Raw genomic sequence first — 19,134 nt, forward strand, 5'->3', positions numbered from 1 at the left:
GTCTGTACTGCACTGAGGTTAGCCCGGTCCCTGGGCTTCCGCAAGGAGGGATCTTTCTGCAACTTGGCTTGGAACTCAGCAGCTGGGACAGGGATGGGGATCTGCTCTCTCTCACCAGCTGGGTCCTGTGGCTCGGGCAGGGTACCTTCCCCGTTGTCAGGGCGCAGTGCCCTGCGCCGACTCTGACTACGGGTCACGACCAGGGCACCCCGGGCGTTGCTGGGCCAGTCCTCAAGGTCCCCCCCATTAGCACCTCTGTGGGCAAATGTGGGTGTACCCCCACGTCCTTGGGGCCCTCCTTGGCCCCCCACTTCAGGTGCACCCTCACCACGGGCACCTTGAATGGGATCCCGCTCACGCCCATCAGGGTCAGGTAGGTGTCAGGCACCATCCAATCTGGGGCCACCACCTTGGGCCGGGCCAGTGTCACCTCTGTGCCCGTGTCCCAGTACCCAGTGACCTTCCTCCCATCCACCTCCAGGGAAACAAGGCACTGTTTCCGGAGGGGCAGCCCTGTGCCCACCCTGTAAACCAAAAACCCTGTGTCTGGAGCATCCAGCCCCCCAGAGGAGCTGACCTGGGGCCCTCCTCCCTCCTTCCCAGGTGGAACGCTGCCAGCCCCACTTTCCTGGGAATGTTGCCCCTCATCCAATTGGGTCTTTACCCAGTCAACCCTCTGCGGGTTGGGTCTGCTCTGTTTGTCCCTGAACTTAGGGCACTGGGCCCGTATGTGGCCTCGTTGGCCACAGTGATAGCAGCCCATGTCTCGTGGGTCCCCTCGAGGGGGTCGATGGACCTGATGCTGGATGTTCCCCTTTGGTGGGGATTCTCCATAGGCCCCCGCTGGGAGGTCCCATGGTGACTTTCTCTCTGCATTGAGGCAGACCTGCTCCTTCGAGACTCCTCCCTGCTATCCCCTGCCCGACTGTCCATAAATTGGTCAGCCAGCTGGCCTGCGTGCTGCGGGTTCTCCGGCTTCTGGTCCATCAACCACAGCCTCAGGTCGGGTGGGCACTGTGCATACAGGTGCTCTAGTATGAATAGGTCAAGCAGGTCCTCTTTAGTTTGGGCCCCAGCTGTCCACTTGCGGGCATATCCCTGCGCCCGGTTGACCAGTTGTAGGTATGTGACCTCCCGGGTTTTATGTTGACTCCAGAACCTCTTCCAGTACATCTCAGGTGTCAGCCCAAACTCGCGGAGCAGGGCCTGTTTGAACAGGTTGTAGTCCCCTGCCTCCACGCCTTTCATTCGGCTGTACACCTCCATGGCTGTGGAGTCCAGTAAGGGGGTGAGAAACGGGATCCTGTCTGCAGGGTCAACCCTGTGCAGCTCGCAAGCATTCTCAAAGGCTGTCAGGAAGGTATCTATGTCCTCCCCCTCCTTACGCCGGGCCAGGAAGCTCTTATCAAAGCTCTTTGTAGGCTTGGGTCCCCCCTCACTCACCGCAGTCGGGGCCTCACTGCTTTTCAGCTGGGCCAGGTCCAGCTCATGTTTACGCTGCTTCTCCTTCTCCTCCAGCTCACGCTGGCGCTGGTTCTCCTCGTGTTTACGCTGGTTCTCCTTCTCCAGCTCACGCTGGTGCTGGTTCTCCTCATGTTTACACTGGTTCTCCCGCTCCTTCAGTTCTTGCCTCCTTAACTCGAGCGCCTCCCTGTCATATTCCAGCCGCATCCGCTCCAGGGACAGGGAGCTCCGCCGGGACGATCCCCTGCTGGCCGCGGAGCCCTCAGTATTCGCTGGGCTTCCCCCAACCCCTCCCCTAGGTATAGGGGGGCAGGGTCTCGGGGTGTCCTCGGCAGCAGTCTGGCCCCCCCCAGCCATGTCAGGCCCCAGGGCCCCCACTGTGTCCGCTGGGCAGCTTCCCTCTGGGACAGGGCCCGGTTCACCCAAGCGATCCGTCTCCTCCAGCTGGGCAATTAGCTGGTCTTTGGTGGACCTCCCAATGCACAGCCCCCTCTGCCTGCTCAGCTCCACCAGGTCTTTCTTCAGGTGCTTAGCATACATCTTCCTGCTGGCCACTCGCTGGCCTGTGCTCTCAGCTTCCCACCGGTTCCAAGGAGACCCCTCATGCACCAGCCCTTCTTCAGGTCACCACCTCTCTGCCAGGGTCGAGCTGCAGACTCTTTCGCCCCTGGGACTGCTCCTGCAATCCCCCCGGGGGACCCTGTTACTGCAAAGTCCTTCTCACTGGGCACACACTCCCAGGGGTTAATCGCCTCCCGAAACTGTCTCTCTCTGTCTCTTCAGCCCACCTGGTTCCCGTCAGTCCCCCTTCGCTTTGCTGCTCCCCAGTCACTTACTGCAGGAAGCGCCGTCCATGGGGTGCAGTAGGTCCCGCCACTGCCACCAGTTGTCACGGAGTGTGGGGGAGTCCGGCCCTGCACCCCTCTTCCTGGGACTCACAGTGACTCTCAGCCAGCCAGTAAAGCAGAAGGTTTATTGGACAAGAGGAACAGAGGTTACAGCACAACCAGGACCCCTCAATCGAGTCCTTCTGGGGGTTCAGGGAGCTTGGTTCCCAGCGTGGGATTCCCTGAACTCTCCCCCCAAGCCCCAAACCGAAAACTGACCTCACCCTCAGCTCTTATCCTTTGTCTAGCTCCCCTCCCCCCTCCTAGCTCATGTTACCGGCTGACTACCTGTCTCTCACCTAAACTGCTCTCTGGCTCTCCCATCTCCCACACAGACAGGCCCTGCTCCATCACATCTGGGCTGAAATTTTCCAGCCAAGATGATTCAGCCATTTCTGAGAATGAGGATAAGGAAAAATGCATTGTTTTGCCCCAAACAAAACATTCTGGTAATCTATTCTTTGAAAATCTCTAGCACCCTGATGCTTTGGAGAAAGGACTTGGTAGGGCAGTGCCATGTATGTCAGGGATGTGCCTTTTGCTGCCCCCATGGAAATCCACCCAAATTTGGCCAAGTTATAAGCCCTTGAAAAAATTCACAGGCTTAGTAGAGACTTATCAGATTTAGCAGCTTTTCCCAAAGATTCTTTCTACACTGGGCATGCTCCAACCCAGGGCTAAGTTAGACTTCCCCTGAAGTTGCAGCTTTGGACTGCTGTGGGGTGTGCTGGGACTGGGTCCAGGTCTGGGCACTCGAACTGGAAGTAGGGAAGCTGTCTCTCCTGCTCTCTCAGTGCCTCTCTTGTTGGCCCCAGGCAGCATGGAGAAGGAAGCTGTCTGATTTGAATGCAGAGGGACAAGAGATTGATGGGAGGGCAAGGAGATTGTTACTGGGAGCCAGGAAGTGGACTTGGGAGCCAGTAGGTGCAGAGAGAGACTGAGATTGGTTGAGGAGGTCATGGAGGGAGATTGGGACTGGGATTCAGTGCAAATGGGGCACATCTGTGTGTGGGTGGGTATGTGGAGGGTTGCAAATGGGGACCAAGGTGGAGGAGAGAGACCAGATCAGAGGAGCCAGGTGAAGTGGGACTGGCTGGACAGGGAGCTGTTGGGAGGGGACTGAGTGGACAAGGAAACTGAGTGTGGCGGGAGACTGGGACAGGAAGTCTGGAGGTATTAGAGTAGGACTTGATGGCCAGGGAGACTGGAAATTGCATTTTTCTATGTTGCTTCATCAATAGGATTGTAAATATGTTAAATTGAATTATATATTGTTTAAGCAAAACATTTTTCTTTCTCTGAGATGCACATATATATTACTTTAACAATACTTGGGCATTTGTGAACAGTCATAGATTTGAAGTCCAGAAAAGGTCATTGAGCCTGACCTTCTGTAGAACACAGGCCATAAAAATTCACCCAGTAATCTCCAAATCAAGCTCATAACTTCCAGTTGAGTGAAAGCATATCTTTTAGAAAGAAATCCAGTCTTGATTGTTTGATGAAAGACCCTATCATAACATATACACAATAGGGGACAAAGGGAAAATCAGCCATGAATTTCCTCACCTTAGGCAAATTCAGATCTTTAATGTTGCATGATCACAAACATTTACATCTCAATATACAAACTTCGTTGTATGAGTGATTAAGAAATAATAGCTGTGCCATGTTACCTGAGCATTCTCCTCTTGAACTTCAGAGATGCAAATTTATTCACAGACTAAAACCAGAGATCTCATTTAGTATGAATGTGTGCATGTAGCAGCATGTGTAATACAAGGAAAAAATGTAACTTGAAAAGAGAGTTATGGGGTTATAAGCCTCAGAGACATTTGCAGTTATTAGATTTGTTCAGCTACATTAACAGCTGTTTTGAGCTTTTGGGATCAATGAGTATGTGTGCAATTAGAGGCTTCCATTTCCAGTTAATACAGAAAAAGATGTTACAAGTACACCATTTGTCCTAAAGGTTCAAATAATTTTTTTATTAAATAATAAAATACAAAGATTAGCATTCTGGGAGAATTTCTGTCAAGCAAATTATATTCCACAAACTGTTTTCCCAAGTATTAGCTTTGGCTTTCCCTGCACTGATGCTTAACTTTATGGAATTACAATGTAAAATAAAGCATTATAATTAGCTGCCAGCTGTGCAGTTGTGTAATTACTATTGTAAGTCAGAACTTTTTGCTAGATATTGCGTGTGTGTAAATGTACATATGCACAGCTACATGACTTATTATAGACACTCCATGATAGCCAAATATAATCTAACTGGCCAAAACAAGCGTATGTATGTAACTGAAAATAATTGCAATTGTTATTGGTAGTAAAACCTGTTGATCATTTTACCAACTGGCTGAACAGGGTCATATAATCCTATCTCAACATGATTGCTTAACAGGTATAAACTATATTTCCATAAGCATCTTTATATCCATATAACTACACACACAGTAAGGATTGCACCATTTTAACTGTGTTAGTTTCTAAACCAAAGTAATTATAGCAGTACAAAACTGTGTAGCCCTGTCCTCAGTCACCCATGTCCCCCCCCTTCTGTTTAAAGAGGCTGAAATATTATCCTCTACTCTACCAAGAAACCTATTGCTACATACCCCTGTACTGACTTCAACTACATTGATACAAGATAGTCTTAAACCAATTTAAGAGTCTCCACACAAGAGGATTACACCAGTTTAACCAAATTCCGTTTCTAAACCAATTTAGTTAAATTGGTACAATCACCTGGGATAGAGAAAGCCTTAGAATCTTTAAAACTTTGTTTACATTTATTTAACTTCAGTGACTACCTAACCTTTTAGATAAAGGTGGTTGTTGTTAAAAGATTCCAACCTTCCCCTTCACCTATGGTGTGAGGACATATGGTAAACATGCTCTAAGACACTGCTTCCTACTATTAAGTGTTTTTCAAGCAAAAGCAGGGATGACCAGACTTGGCATTGCTGATAGTTACAAGGGTCTTTTTAAAAACTAGAAAATAAAAACGAATAAAATCAGGCCCTCTTTATACATCATAAAGAAACAAAATAAGTACATAAATAAAAATCAAGCAATGCTCCCAATTTTAAAAGAACAATTTGCAGTTAACCTGAAATGGAAGGGCAGGAACAAATTTAATAAATGAGATATACAATAATAACCGTCACAACATTAGCTGAGAAACTGCAATGGAATGAAAAACTACTTCTTCACAAATACTTTCAGTAGTTGAAATAACTATTATCTGCTAAAGTATATTGCATCAATTTTCCCTAGAACTATAATGCATAATTTCATGTATGCCTCCTGAAACTTGTGGTAAAGTATATTTTATTAATCTAAAAATATAAAATACATTATATAAGCTGAAAGCTTCAAAAACAGTGACAACACAAATTTTCCACGTGATTGTCATTGATTTTCAAAAGACTGTTACCTGAGTAGAAACAGATGGTTCTTCCAACTTTGTTTGCTTTGCTTTGTTTTGAATACATGACACTAATTGATCAGTGTGATAGAAAATAAACCCACAACTTTGATATTTTAAATGGCATTTTTGCGGATTAAAGACTTCAAGGATCTCTCATTTATATGAAGAAACCTGCCTACTTTTTTTTTTGCCCTGGAAAAGTCTGGGAACATAAGAATCTTTTCCCCAAAATATGTTTTGTTACAAAATGGACAGAAAAGTATCTGTATCTAAGAACAAATGAGAGGAATTAACAATCTTTCTAGAAACAAATGAAATCAATTTAAAAAGTTCCTCTAATGTTTAATCTAAAAGAGATGTGACTTGTAAAATGACAATGAAGTTCATTCAGATGATAATTTGACATAGCCATCAGAAAAATTTCCTTTTACAAAGATTTTACACTCCAGCTTCTATGAAGGGGTTCCACCGTCACTCTGTGTGCTTAGGGAGAAGACTTCTCTCCCTTTCCCCTGCAGATCTTCCCAATGTCCAGCTTGATTACTCAGAACTGGATTTGCCCCTTAGTGCCTGATTCTTCATTGGAATGCAAAATCAGGCCCTTTTGGGTAGCTCTCTGCAGTCTCAATCCCATTTAAAGTCTGACAAGCTAAAGATGTACACTAGTCTGAATATATACTAGACAGCTAAAGCATCATGTGGGTTCCTTAATGACAGGTGTGCAATACTCATATAGGTTTTTGAATATCCATCTTCATAATTTTTATAAATCAAGACACTGATCACTAAAAATTTTCTTTAACAAAAAATTTAAATACTGCTTAATTTATTGTTGGAACAATTCCTGCTGCTGGAAGCAAGGGGTTCAGAGATTATAAGGCCAGAAGGGATCACTGTGATTGTCTATCAGAGGGGTAGCCGTGTTAGTCTGGATCTGTAAAAAGCAAAAAAGAGTCCTGTTGCACCTTATCGACTATCAGATGTATTGGAGTATAAGCTTTCGTATTCACCCACGAAAGCTTATGCTCCAATACATCTGTTAGACTATAAGGTGTCACAGGACTCTTTTGTGATCATCTAGTCTGGCTTCCAACATAATACAGGCCATAGACTTCCCTGAATTAAAGTAACAAAACTATTGGCATTAAATATAGCATCATGATTTTTTCATGCAACTTGTTAACTATCTTCAGGTTCATTAACCAAAACAAGCAAGGCGGGCTATGACATCATTTTCCTGTAGAAGAAGCTGAGAACCCTTCTCAGAGGCCTGTGAACCAATGCAGCCTGGCCCTGTTTTCATTTCTGTAGTTATTTTTCTACCATCCTGGCTAATTAGACAATGCAACCAAAGTATCTTTGATTTGCAGCTAGAGAAACTGAAAATGTCTAACCTTAGCTTGGAGTTCCCTCCTTTAAAATCAATACCATCAGGAAACATAAGCAACAGCAAAACATCTGAGCAATCAGAAAAACAGAAAAGGGTCAGGAAAGTGTTAAAGGACAGAAAGAATGAGTAGGAGGAGAAAAGCTTTAGCAACACCATAACACTAGCATTAGTTAAGAGAGAGTCTGTAACAAGTTTAACATCAGAACACTAGATATAGTAGCAATTATCCCTAAATTAAGAAATGCAAAAGAGAGAATACTGTGAACAAGGTGTCATAGTCACAGTGCAACCTGTTTTAGACTCCATTAGTCTTTCTCATGTGCACCGTTTGTGGATCAGCCTTGCTACCGTCACACTTCTCTGGAAGAACCACATGGTTCAGCCATTCTGGAACTGGATTTCTGCATGGCAGCCCGCCTAGTTCCCAACTGTATTAAGGCAACAGGCCCAACTGGCCTTAGCACCTGTCAGAGTCTCAATTTGGGAGCCTGTGACAGTGTAGGTTTGCAGTGACACAGAAACAGCGTCTTCAGAACATTAGCATTATTTATTCATTCATGCAGAAAGAGGGTTGGTTTTTGTTTTTTTTTAATTCACTTTCCATGAGAGTTTGACTCAGACACCTGAATAAGAGTCATGCTCACCTGATCAAATAACAAATATTATACCGTTTGATCAATCCCAGCTGAGCCAACTCAGTCGGAGTTTTGTGATTCAGGTTTTGAGTAGCAAGCCCGGAAGTAATTGAAATTCATGAAAATACTTATAAAAATTTAAATAGCAACAGCATGAGATTCTGTGACCCCAAAATAGGCAAGATTTGTCAAATTATTTGTTATGAATTAGTCACTCATAGCACTTATCAAGAATGGTTATTGAAGATGCAAAGTGTGTAGACATGGTAGTGTGGCTATCTGGTACTGAATTGTACTGTTCTAACTTGTGCTTACCTGTATTGATTAGTTTCAATTACAAGGGCATTAATTTCCTGTCTGACAGCTGTTTGATGCCCTTTATGTATTAGACTAGCAGTATGAATGCACTTCCTCATGGTGTAGTAGCTATGTAGATGGAATTACTGTGACACATTGAGACATATTGGTGTAGAAGTGTGAGGAAACTAGCACTTTATATGTTCTGGGGAATGCAGACCAGGAGCTGTCATGCTTTCACTATCATGCTTACAAGGCTTCATATGGAGTATGTGCTAAATAAAATGTGCTATCAATTTAAAGAGAAATAAAACCTGTTGGCAAAAATGTTAATACATTACTGGTTGAAAAATGCAGGATTATCTTTGTGAAAATATTCAAACAAATTTTGCAAAAAAAATTCAACATTTTGAATTTTCAGACATTTCAATAACTTTATAAACTGATGAAAAAAATAGAAAAAAATGTAAGCTTTGCAAAGCTTTACTAATTTTGAAAAATTTTCAACCATCTCTACCAGTGCTCATTACTTGTCATTTTTTAAAATTGCATTGTTGGATTTGTGTGCAGATTTGAATATCATAATCAAGAATATAGCAATCCGCCAGTGTCTTAACTATGAAGCAGATGACTAAATTTTCCACATACTTATTACAGGAACTCCTTGAGTCTTCATCATCCTCTTTTGTTTTATCGGCTGTTGACTGTCAGGCTACCAGTTACCTTTTGGATTATCTTCAAGAATCAATGGATTGGAAGCTAACAGACGTAGATGAGTTTGAGGTATCTAAGCTGGAAGTAGACACATCCAAGCCCAACATATTTGTGATAAGGCTACAGCCAATCAGCAGGTATGGAGCTTGTTGCAATAAAGATTGGAATGGACATTTCTGTATATTTTCAAGCCTTCTTGAAAATTCCATGTGTATTAACCATGTATATAAGTCACTAGGCCCAGATTTGTAAAAGCTATTGAGGCATTGCTATGCTCAGTGTTGCAACACCTAACTGATTTGGGATCCTAAATCTTATTTTCAAAAGGAATTTACGCACTTAGGAGCCTGAATCACATTGACAGTAAAGTGACTGAGTTCCTAAATCCCTTTTGAAAATTGGATTTAAGATCCTAAATCAGTTAGGTGTTGTAATGCTGAGCACAGCAACACTTAAAAAACTTTAAAAATCTGTCCCTAAAACAATAGGGTTACAGGATTAAGAAAGTTATTATCAAATATTTTGTCCTAAATACACACACTGTATTATTTCACATTGTCCGTTTATGAAGGACAGTAATTGAATGGTGTAGAGAAGGTCAGTCAAATTTTATCTGTGTCATTATACTGGAAACATGGAGCACCTAATGGAATTAAATGGCAACACATTTATAACTGATAAAGGGAATTATTTTAAGCAACATGTAATTAACCTGTGGAATTCACTGCCATAAGGTATTCCAGAGTTTAAGAACCTAGCAGGATTATAAAAAGGATTGGATGTTTATATCAATATTGAGATCAGTCTTAGTCACATTAGACAGGTTAATGAAATTATAAATATTAAATAAATTATAAATTATACAGTTTTAAAGGACATTATCAAATCCTTCATGCTTCTAGGACTAAGCCATCTTCTCTCTGATGGGGTTAGGGAGAAAGTTCCTTCATAGGCATATTATTGCATGATTGTTAATTCTGGGACTTTTACCCCTCTCTCTGGAGTGTCTGGTATAGCACTGTTGGAGATAGGATACTGAACTATATGGACCAGTCTCCTGAGCTGGAATGACAATCTGTATATTTCTGTGTTTCTGTTTCAACAAAAAGCTATGAAGTTTATAGGTAGTCCTATCAGGTGCTGTCAATATTCCTGTTAGGTGCTTTATCTCAATATAGTCATACAAATCATTGAGTTTGACAGGACTTTGAATATTTTATTTAATCTGATAACTTGTTCTGTTGTCAATTTCACCACCACTTGACATGTTTCTAACCAGCATTCCATTCTCTTCCAAGTGACAGCAGTGATAAATTACTGTAAACATTTCTGTCACTGATGTCATGAGCGGCAAGAGCACATGGAAATGCTTTTAAACATAAAAGTAAATTGTACATGTGAAAAATCTAAAGTTTCATTGAAATTTATTTTGCATCTGTGCTCATTGAAATCTACCCTGTAACACCATCAAGCCTTTGAACACTTGCTTTCACATTTATAGCTCTCAGAATTCAGTACAATCAAGCAACTAGTTTACTTTGAAGTTGATGCTAAACATTTGCAAACCACACTGCAAGATGTTGAGATCAACAGGAAGCAACTTTTAAAATATTAACTTCCTATTTACAATTTTGAGTTTTGCTTATTGCTGTGCCCTGAAGGCCAACTTATGCCTGTCCCGTGCAAAAGGGGGAAGCAGATGCTGGGTAGTGGACCTGCACAGGAGGCAGCTATAAGTTGGTTTGCCGTGCTGAGGAGCACTGCCAGCACCATTAGGAACCCTAGTAAAAGCATGTGTGGGCACAGTAAAGATAGAACCTAACCTGTTTGCAGGGGGGAGGGATAGCTTAGTGGTTTGAGCATTGGCTGGCTAAACCCAGGGTTGTGAGTTCAATCCTTGACGGGGCCACTTAGGGATCTGGGGCAAAATCAGTACTTGGTCCTGTGAGTGAAGGCAGGGGGCTGGATTCAATGATCTTTCAGGGTCCCTTCCAGCTCTATGAGATAGGTATATATCCAACACAAACCATCAAGCACCAACATAAGAGTGTTAGGGAGAGAAGGTCTGGCTACACCATTTGCATAGGTGTAGCAAGTCACTCTGCTTAGTTCATTTCCCTGGTGCCTCAATATATGCACCATCACTTGGACAGTGGAGCTCCTCCCTAGCTCCAGTATAACTCTTTCTCTATCAAAGACATAACTGGACCCTAAGATAGCATAATGATATATAGCATGTCACAATATAGGTACAGGCAAGAGCCCTCTCCTAAGGAGCTTCCAAGCTAATATCAGACAAGATCACATAATGAGAGGGGACAAAACTTAATGAGAGGGAGTCTGGGGAGGGAAGGACCAGGTTAATACCAGTAACATGGCTTCTTGTTCTGGGGAATTCAACAGCTTGGTGGAGCAAAGTTTGAGTTTAAAATAAATACATCTCTTAGTTGACTAGTTTCTTATGGGCTTTGCAGAAAAAAGAAATGGACTTTAATGAAGGATTGAATAAGGAGGGAGTAGTAGCTTTGCAGACCAGCATAGGAAGGGCATGCCAAAACTCCAGAAGTTTCTTGAGAATATTATTCTGGTCCATTCAATATTTTAATTATCTTTCCTTTTTTGTATAGATTAAATGATATTTCTACTGCAAAGGCTTTCGCTGCAAATGGTAAGCAATGTGGCTGCTGTATCCAATGCTTCATGATTTGATCCTATTTTCCTGAGGGTGCATGCTATACCTTCTAGTGATTCCCAACAATTGGTATGATACTATTACTAATTCTTTAGGATTCTTTTAATCTATCAGCACCTATATTACTTGTCTATAGCCAATCACCATAGCATTTAGATACTGACAGCCTGATCCAAAGTCCACTGGAATAAATGGAAGTCTCCCAGTTGACTTTACTGGATCAGGCCCTAAATATGACTGGTCTTTTTGTGATTGATACTGTGAATTCCATCCCTGCTTCAGTGATAAGCTTCTGCTCACCGTGTCTCCTATTTACTTCTGTACATTTTAGCCGACCCACTCATATGTCTGTACATTACAGTGCACACAACTAAATCAGAGGTGTCAGCTCAAAAGGACAAGATTGAGGTCTTAGGCTAGAAAAATGGTACACGTGATTGAAAAGATTGGGAAATGCTTCTCTTGCCTCTGTAAAATGATAACGGGGCCCTTCAAAGAGTGCTTGATTTTAAGTTTAATTTTTTGTTGGCTTTATAGGTACCACACAATGCTTTTTAAGGGGGCATCAGTGCATACATTTCTGTATTAAAAACCTTTTCTTTTCCCTAGGGTATGTAAGCAAGCTGTAAAACAATTAATAGGCAGCACTAGTTTTCACAGAGTTTTAACTTGGGCTCCAAATTAGAACTCCTATTATGAAGCTTGCAAATAATTGTGGGGGGCAATCTCATGGGCCCCAGTGATTGCACACACAATCAAGTCACTACTGTAGGTGGCTAAGTGGCTATACAATGTGCCTGCAATTATATGTGTCCCAAAAACTGCAGATCTAAAATCAGAGGCAGCTTTTGGAAATCAGGAAGAACACCTTAGTTCTGAAATTAATGGTGCTTTATTTTTGCATAGGACAAAGTGAATTTGATTTTTAAATAGAAATTATTAGCTCTCTGTCTCTGAATCATTGAGACACTATGGTAGCATCACTAGCCAAAAAAAAGCACAAAACACTGGATAACTAGAGGCTCAGAGCTTTTCTAAACTCCACCAGCTGGTAGCAGACCCCAAGGGACATTCTGCCAGATGGGGACTGCCAGAGTGTAGCACTTTCTGGCCACAACCCTCAGATCTCTCCTATTCTGGAACTGCAGAGGTGGTGGGATGATGTAGGAATTAGCTATACTCACTCTACGTGTACAGGGGACTCACTGCTCCAGCAAAGAAATGGCCTGTTTCTGCTTCCTTTGCACACCTGAGCAGCAAAAGCTAGGCTCTGGCCTGCATTTCAATTGTGCCATCAGCTGTATAAAAGTAGAAGTGTGTACTGGCTCCACAGTTCATGTTCAGTCCTTGTGATTCTTTTGCCAACCATGGTGATACCAAAGCACTGCCCAATAACTCCTGAAAATATCAGTGACAGTGAATTTAAACTTAAAAAAATGAAAAGTTACTAAAATGCTGATTTAAAAAGAAAAAAATCCCATTGAAGGCCTATGGAATTGATGGGACAAAATCATATAGGAATCTCACTGTACTCTTCCAATAATTGCATTATATAAAGGGTTCGCATTACAGCTTTCTAAATCATGCATTCCATGTTCGAGCAAATCTGTTTGTTATTGGCAGCACAACACAATCCATTTACCAAATGTTACTGCTATCAGGAGACCTCTTGAGGTCACAATTCCTTGCAGGGTCATTAATTATTTGTATTTATTATTTACTGACAACTGATAGCTACTATTTGGTGTTTGGACCAGTAACAACAAATGCCATTTATCACATCCCTGTAACATAAAAAGAATGCCGTAAATAAATGTTGTGTATTGTTTCTGACAACGCCAACAGTAAAATCAGGAGAAATACTGCAGACCTGTAACAGTGAACAGCAACTCAAAAAGACTTGTATGCATGTCACAGTAAATTCTTTACTTTCCTCACAGGGGCATGCACAGGAATAAAAATGTGGCCACTTTTGGAGGGGCACTTTCTGTGCACCCTGTGGCTGGAGGAGCTCTCTCTGTCTGGGCAGCCAGAGGACCTGGTTTTCCCCGCTGTGGCCCCCAGGACCAGGGGAGATGGTTCTTCTCCTCTCCCCCGCAGCAGCTGGATCTGCCCCCCTTCCCATCCTGGCTTTGGAGGAGTTTTGTGCCTCCTGCTAGTCATCTTGGGAATTATTTCTCCAGCATATGGAACACCCTCTGCAGGCCGGTGTCTCGCCTGCTGCTGGCCCCATGTCCCTCACGGACCCTGGTGCCCTTTATCTTGGGATTCTGCCCCAGCGGTAAGCCCACACTCTGGGTCTCCCCTCCCAGGGGAACCCCCAGCCCTCTAAACCTACCTTGCCTCAATGGCTACTGCCAGTCATCATCTAGCCCCCACTCACTGGGGCAGACTGAAGTCTGTAAAGGCCACTCATCATTGGCAAGGGAGTCAGACCAGCTGCCTCTGCCTAAGCCCAGGCTGCACCTCTGCAACCCCTGTACCAGCTTTGGCCTTTAACAAGGCTCCCCAGCTCCCTTTCCCCTTCTCCAGCACTGCTCCACCTCAGGTACCTTGCTCGCAGGCAGCTAGCCCTTCCCACTCCAGGTCTAGAGTGAGACTCCTCTAGCTTCTGACCCCCAGCCCTCTTATCAGGGCCAGCTGGGCCCTGATTAGGCATGGCCCCAGCTGTGGCTGCTTCCCCAGTCATCTTAGCTTGGCTGCTTTTAATCCCTGTTCTCCAGGAGTGGAGCAGCCACTCCTCTACACACCCTCCCCCTTAGAGACTCCCCCCCATGTGGTCTTATCTCCCCAGCTTCCCTCTTAGCTGGGCCTGCAAGATGTCTCTCCTGCCACTGGAGCAGCCGGCTCCCTTCCTCAAGGGTTTGGGTGCCCACTGTAGCCTGCTCAGCTCCCACGTGGGTTCCACTTTTTATCTGGGGCCTCCCTACCCCCAGACAATCCCCTTTCTAGGGCCCTGGTTCTCACCACCCCCTCCTTCAGGGCAGTTTCAGACCCAGGCCAATCCTACAGCCTGCCCCTCCTTCTCTGGGTGCAGGGCCGACTTAACTGGCCCTCTTTGTGGCAAAGGAAGCATTTCCAGTGTCTGTTGGCCACAGCTCTCCCACAGTTTGTCTCTGGCATAGCCCTTCCTGCAGGGCTAGCTTGGGCCCTGCAAGTCCCATAGGGGTACTCCCTCTTCATGTGCCCCAGTTTCCTACAGGCCCAACATGTTTGGGGCCCCCTGCTACCCTCACAGGGAGAGCTCCCTCAGTTCCTTACTTGTCCAGATAGGGTCTCTGTGCCCCAACCCGTTAGGGGCACTCCCTTCTGTAGTGTCCCAGTCACCCACAGGCGAAACAGTCTTTAGACCCTGGCACTGGCCTCTGGCCCCAGGTGCCTGGCTTCCAATGAGGTCCATGTGCCCTCCCCCTGCAGCAGCTGAAGCAGTCCCCCTTGCTGCTCAGCGAGCCAGGCCACACAGGCTCTCCAGTACCAGTTCACCATCTTCTCCACCTTCAGTTCCTCAATTTCAGATCCAGGCAATAGTCCAGGGCCGCCCAGAGCGGGGGGCAAAGGGGGCAATTTGCCCCGGGCCCCGGGCTCCGCAGGGGCCCCCAAGAGAAGAGCGAAGGCTCCCGCCTCCGCCCCTCTCCTGGAGCCTCAGCGTCTCCGGCGGGGCCCCTGAGCCCCGCCCCGCTCAGAGACGGTCCCGCCCCCGGCCCCAGCCTCTTACCGAGCATGTCTCTGGCGGGGCCTGAGCTCCATCCCGCTCAGAGCCGCGTGGTGAGGGGGCGGGGCTGTGAGCTCCAACAGGGCCTGAGCCCCGCCCCGCTCAGAGACGCGTGGGGAGGGGGCGGGGCAGCTGCCTCCGCTCGGCGTGGAGCTCACAGCCCCGCCCCCTCACCACGCGGCTCTGAGCGGGACGGAGCTCAGGCCCCGCCGGCGACGTGCTCGGTAAGAGGCTGGGGCCGGGACCGGGGGCGGAGGGGAGGAGCGGGACCGTCGGGGGCGGGACCGGGAGCGGGACCCGCCGCCGCCGCCGAAGCGCAGCCCGGTCTTCGGCGGCGGGGGGCCCCTTCTGTTCCGGGACCCGCCGCCAAAGTGCCCCGAAGGCCCGCGGCGGGCCCCCCCCCCGCCACCGAATTACTGCCGAAGACCGGGCTGCGCTTCGGCGGCGGGTCCCGCTTCGGCGGTAATTCGGCGGCGGGGGGCTCCCGCCGCGGGTCTTCGGGGCACTCTGGCGGCGGGTCCAGGAACGGAAGGGCCCCCCGCCGCCGAAGACCCCGGGCCCCCGGAATCCTCTGGGCGGCCCTGCAATAGTCCCACACTCCTTGCCCTGCCCCTTGTATCAGGGGTGATTGTCTATGCCTGCATTCTCCACCACATGTAACAGGGTCCAGACTCACCACCTTTGGCACCTCCTGCTGGTTCCTCCGGGAATTAGCTCTTGTCAGCTGTGGAGCGCTCTCTGCGTGTTATGTCTCACCCATTGCCTGCTCTGCTGATTTGGGAACTGCCTTGCTCCCCGCTCAGCGGTGTCTGCTTCAGGACACTGCCCTTCAGCAGCACCCACTATTCTACTCTCATCCCCTTCCTGGGGGAGGGGGTAACAACAGCCTTTGGCTTGCACCTGTCTCAGTGACCAACCACAACCCCAAAGTCTAGCCTCTCACCTCAGGGGCAAGTTGCAGTCAGTCTTGGCCACACTCCTCCATGGCCAGATGCAGTGCAAGGGGGGACCCAGGCCCACCCACTACTCTGGGTCCCAACCCAGGGACCCTCAAGTGGCAGCCTCCCTCTGCCCTCCTTCTCTCCCCTCTCATCTGCCTATCTTTCCTGGGCCACTTCCCCTTTGGCCCCATGCACCTTCTCGACCCTTTTTAACAGGGGCCACAGTCTGGCAGGTAACTGGGCCAGAGCTCTCCTCTGCTCCCCAAGCCTGCCCAGCACTGCTCTGTCCAAGATGCTACCTCCTTACCTCAGGAGCCAGCCCTCCTCCCTTACTAATCAGAGAGAGGCTGCCCTCTCCTTTGCTAGGCAGTCTTTATATAGGGCCCAGCCTGGCCCTGATTGGCTGCCTCTTTCTTTACCCTGATTGGCTCTCCACAGGCCTTTGCTGATTGATTGCTGGTCTGTGAAGCCTCTTTGGCCTGTTCCAGCCCTTTTTCTGATGGCTGTAGTAGCTGCCCCACTACACTTCCCCAAAATTCCAAGTATCCAGACCTATGGTTTTGGTTAAGATTTCTTTTTCTCTCTGTGTATATGTAATAACTGTGAAAAGATCCCTTTGACTATGTCTCTCATTTTTTAAAGATCATTTTTTTCTCTCTTGGGCCATACTTCTTTCACGTCTTCAAGATACTGTGTTTTTCCCCTTTTTATCTTTGTCTTTTGTTCCTTCTGTTTCCTTTCAGTATTTTCTCTTTCTCTCTTGTTTGAGGCAGAGTATATGACATTCACTTGGGATCCCCCCCACCATTTTCCCTTTTGCTAAGATTCTTTCCTTCTCAGTAGAACCTTTCCTCTATAGCAGCTGTCAGTTAGATTCTTCTCCCTTAAGTGCCTATTCCTGCACCCATTGAAGTCAGTGGCAAAACTCCCATAGACTTTAATGATGTGAGATCAGGCCCTTAATCGCTTCCTCATTTATTCCGCCTTTCCTTCTTATTCTCAGTCTGTTCCTCCTAAGCCCTATTTCTTACCTGTTACTTTTCTCCATTATTTCACCTCTTTCTCCTTCCTTCACTTTCCTATTCTCCTCTCTTGCTATTTTTTTCTGACCCTTCTCTTTCTTTTGACTTCTCTCCTTCCATTCCCTTTCCTGTCCCTCAGTTCTTCTCTTCCTTCCTCCCCACCCCAATGGTGTAAAAGTCCAGTGAGGAAATGAAGATAGATTAGGAAGTAACATATGATAGTCCTAGTGCTGATCCTGCGGTTCTTATTTAAATCAAGTGTTCACTGAAATTAATGGGAGCCTCAGTAGAGACTGCAGGTTCTGGACCTTCCAGAAGGGAGCAGGGGAATTATTTTCTGTTATCAGTTTTGGTGGAGGTTCTTAATTGAGATAACTTTTGTATATCTGTTAGGTACTAAATATATGGTTGCAGGATTCTAGTTGTATTGCTGCCAGCTTTTTTGTGTTTTAACTTTTAAACATTATTATTTTAATTTCATAAATAGTAAGTAGGGCTTGCATTGTGCTGTGTGCTGTATAAACAGTGAGCTAGACACTGTGCTTGGACTGAAGAGTTTATAATCTAAGAAACATTCTTAAAGATACTTTAGAAGAAACTGATAGTGAGTGTGTCATGGGGTTTTTGTATTTTTTTGGTAACAGGTGAATTGTAGTCTTTATCAAACATACTGTCCTGAGTGTTTTCACATGACAACTCCTCTGAATAAACAGATTGTCTCTAGACCTTTCTGAAAGCCAAAAGTCATTGATATTCTTGGTAGCTATAGCTACGCTTGTCTCCTTGTTTCAGTGAAATGCTAAATAATGTATTATTATCTCAGAAGTTCTTTGATTATCTTAAATGAGACACAAACACATGCATTTACCTTGTATTATACCTGCTGCAAATGGTAACTCAAGCTGTTGGTTTTTAAAGAGAAACTGTTTCCTGTGCCTACTGCATATACATCTGCAGGATGTAATTTCTCAGAACTCCTAGATCAAATATATAAAATGTAAACTGTCATTTATGTTGCTGGGGAAAGTCTATGAGTGGTTTTTTTTATAGGAGATAAATTTTGATTATCATTTTAAAAAAACACCTTTAGATATCTGCCCCTCTTGATTGAAATAGTTATTGGCTTAGTTGTGCAAACCTGGTAAAATCCTGTTGAAAAACAGTTACTTAAAGCTGCCTAAGTGTGAGAGCACAATTTCACTAAATAGAAAAGGTTAAAGGGGTAATGAAATGAGAGCAAATACTGATAAATGAAAATTAAACTCAGTTACTGTAGCTTGTCTACTTAGAATCCATGTGAGAAGCCTGTTTTGGTTGGGTTGTGAAATATCCATTCTTTGGAAGGGTTTGCTTGGTAGATAAGAAGCAGTAAATGTACCGAGACAGGAAATATTAGCCCACTGACTGACTTCTCCATCAATCATTCTGAAAAAGCTAATGTTTTTTGAGATTTTTCCTAGCATTTTCAGTTGGCAAACTGAGATAGGCTGTACATTGTCATAATTATCTATGATTTTATGAATGATGAATGTTCCATAAGAAAATTATTTTCCCTTACTGAATACAACTGCAAAACTATGGCAAGACACTGAATTTGGAAAGCCTGGTAGTTTGTAATGACTTACTTTCTTTTCTCAGAAATGTTAACAGCAGGGCTAATTAATGATTTGCTTCTGCTCCTATTGAAGTCAATAGCAAAGTTTCCATTGAATTCAGAGTTAGTAGTATCACACCCAAAATTCACAAAGGCAAAGTAGAATTATTACTCTCAGTATAGTACATATTGTGCATATATCTTATGTATACTAACCCTTTGAGCTTTGTTTGATTTCCAATAATTCATAGATTCTAGGACTGAAAGGGACCTCGAGAGGTCATCGAGTCCAGTCCTCTGCCCTTATGGCAGGACCAAATACTGTCTAGACCATCCCTGATAGACATTTA

The 19,134-nt window shown here is 45.2% G+C and overlaps 1 protein-coding gene across 3 annotated transcripts in view; it reads left to right on the top strand.

Moving 5' to 3' along the window:
* Positions 1-19,134, top strand: part of LOC123353989 (V-type proton ATPase subunit S1-like) — an 87,941-nt gene that overhangs the window by 27,407 nt on the left and 41,400 nt on the right. For all 3 annotated transcript variants that reach the window (XM_044995574.1, XM_044995582.1, XM_044995591.1), the window contains exons 5-6: positions 8,767-8,960; positions 11,451-11,491. In XM_044995574.1, the coding sequence (XP_044851509.1) occupies positions 8,767-8,960; positions 11,451-11,491 (235 nt within the window). The remainder of the gene's footprint in view (positions 1-8,766; positions 8,961-11,450; positions 11,492-19,134) is intronic.

The sequence above is a fragment of the Mauremys mutica genome, chromosome 1 (assembly GCF_020497125.1).
Source record: "Mauremys mutica isolate MM-2020 ecotype Southern chromosome 1, ASM2049712v1, whole genome shotgun sequence".
NCBI lineage: Eukaryota > Metazoa > Chordata > Testudines > Geoemydidae > Mauremys > Mauremys mutica.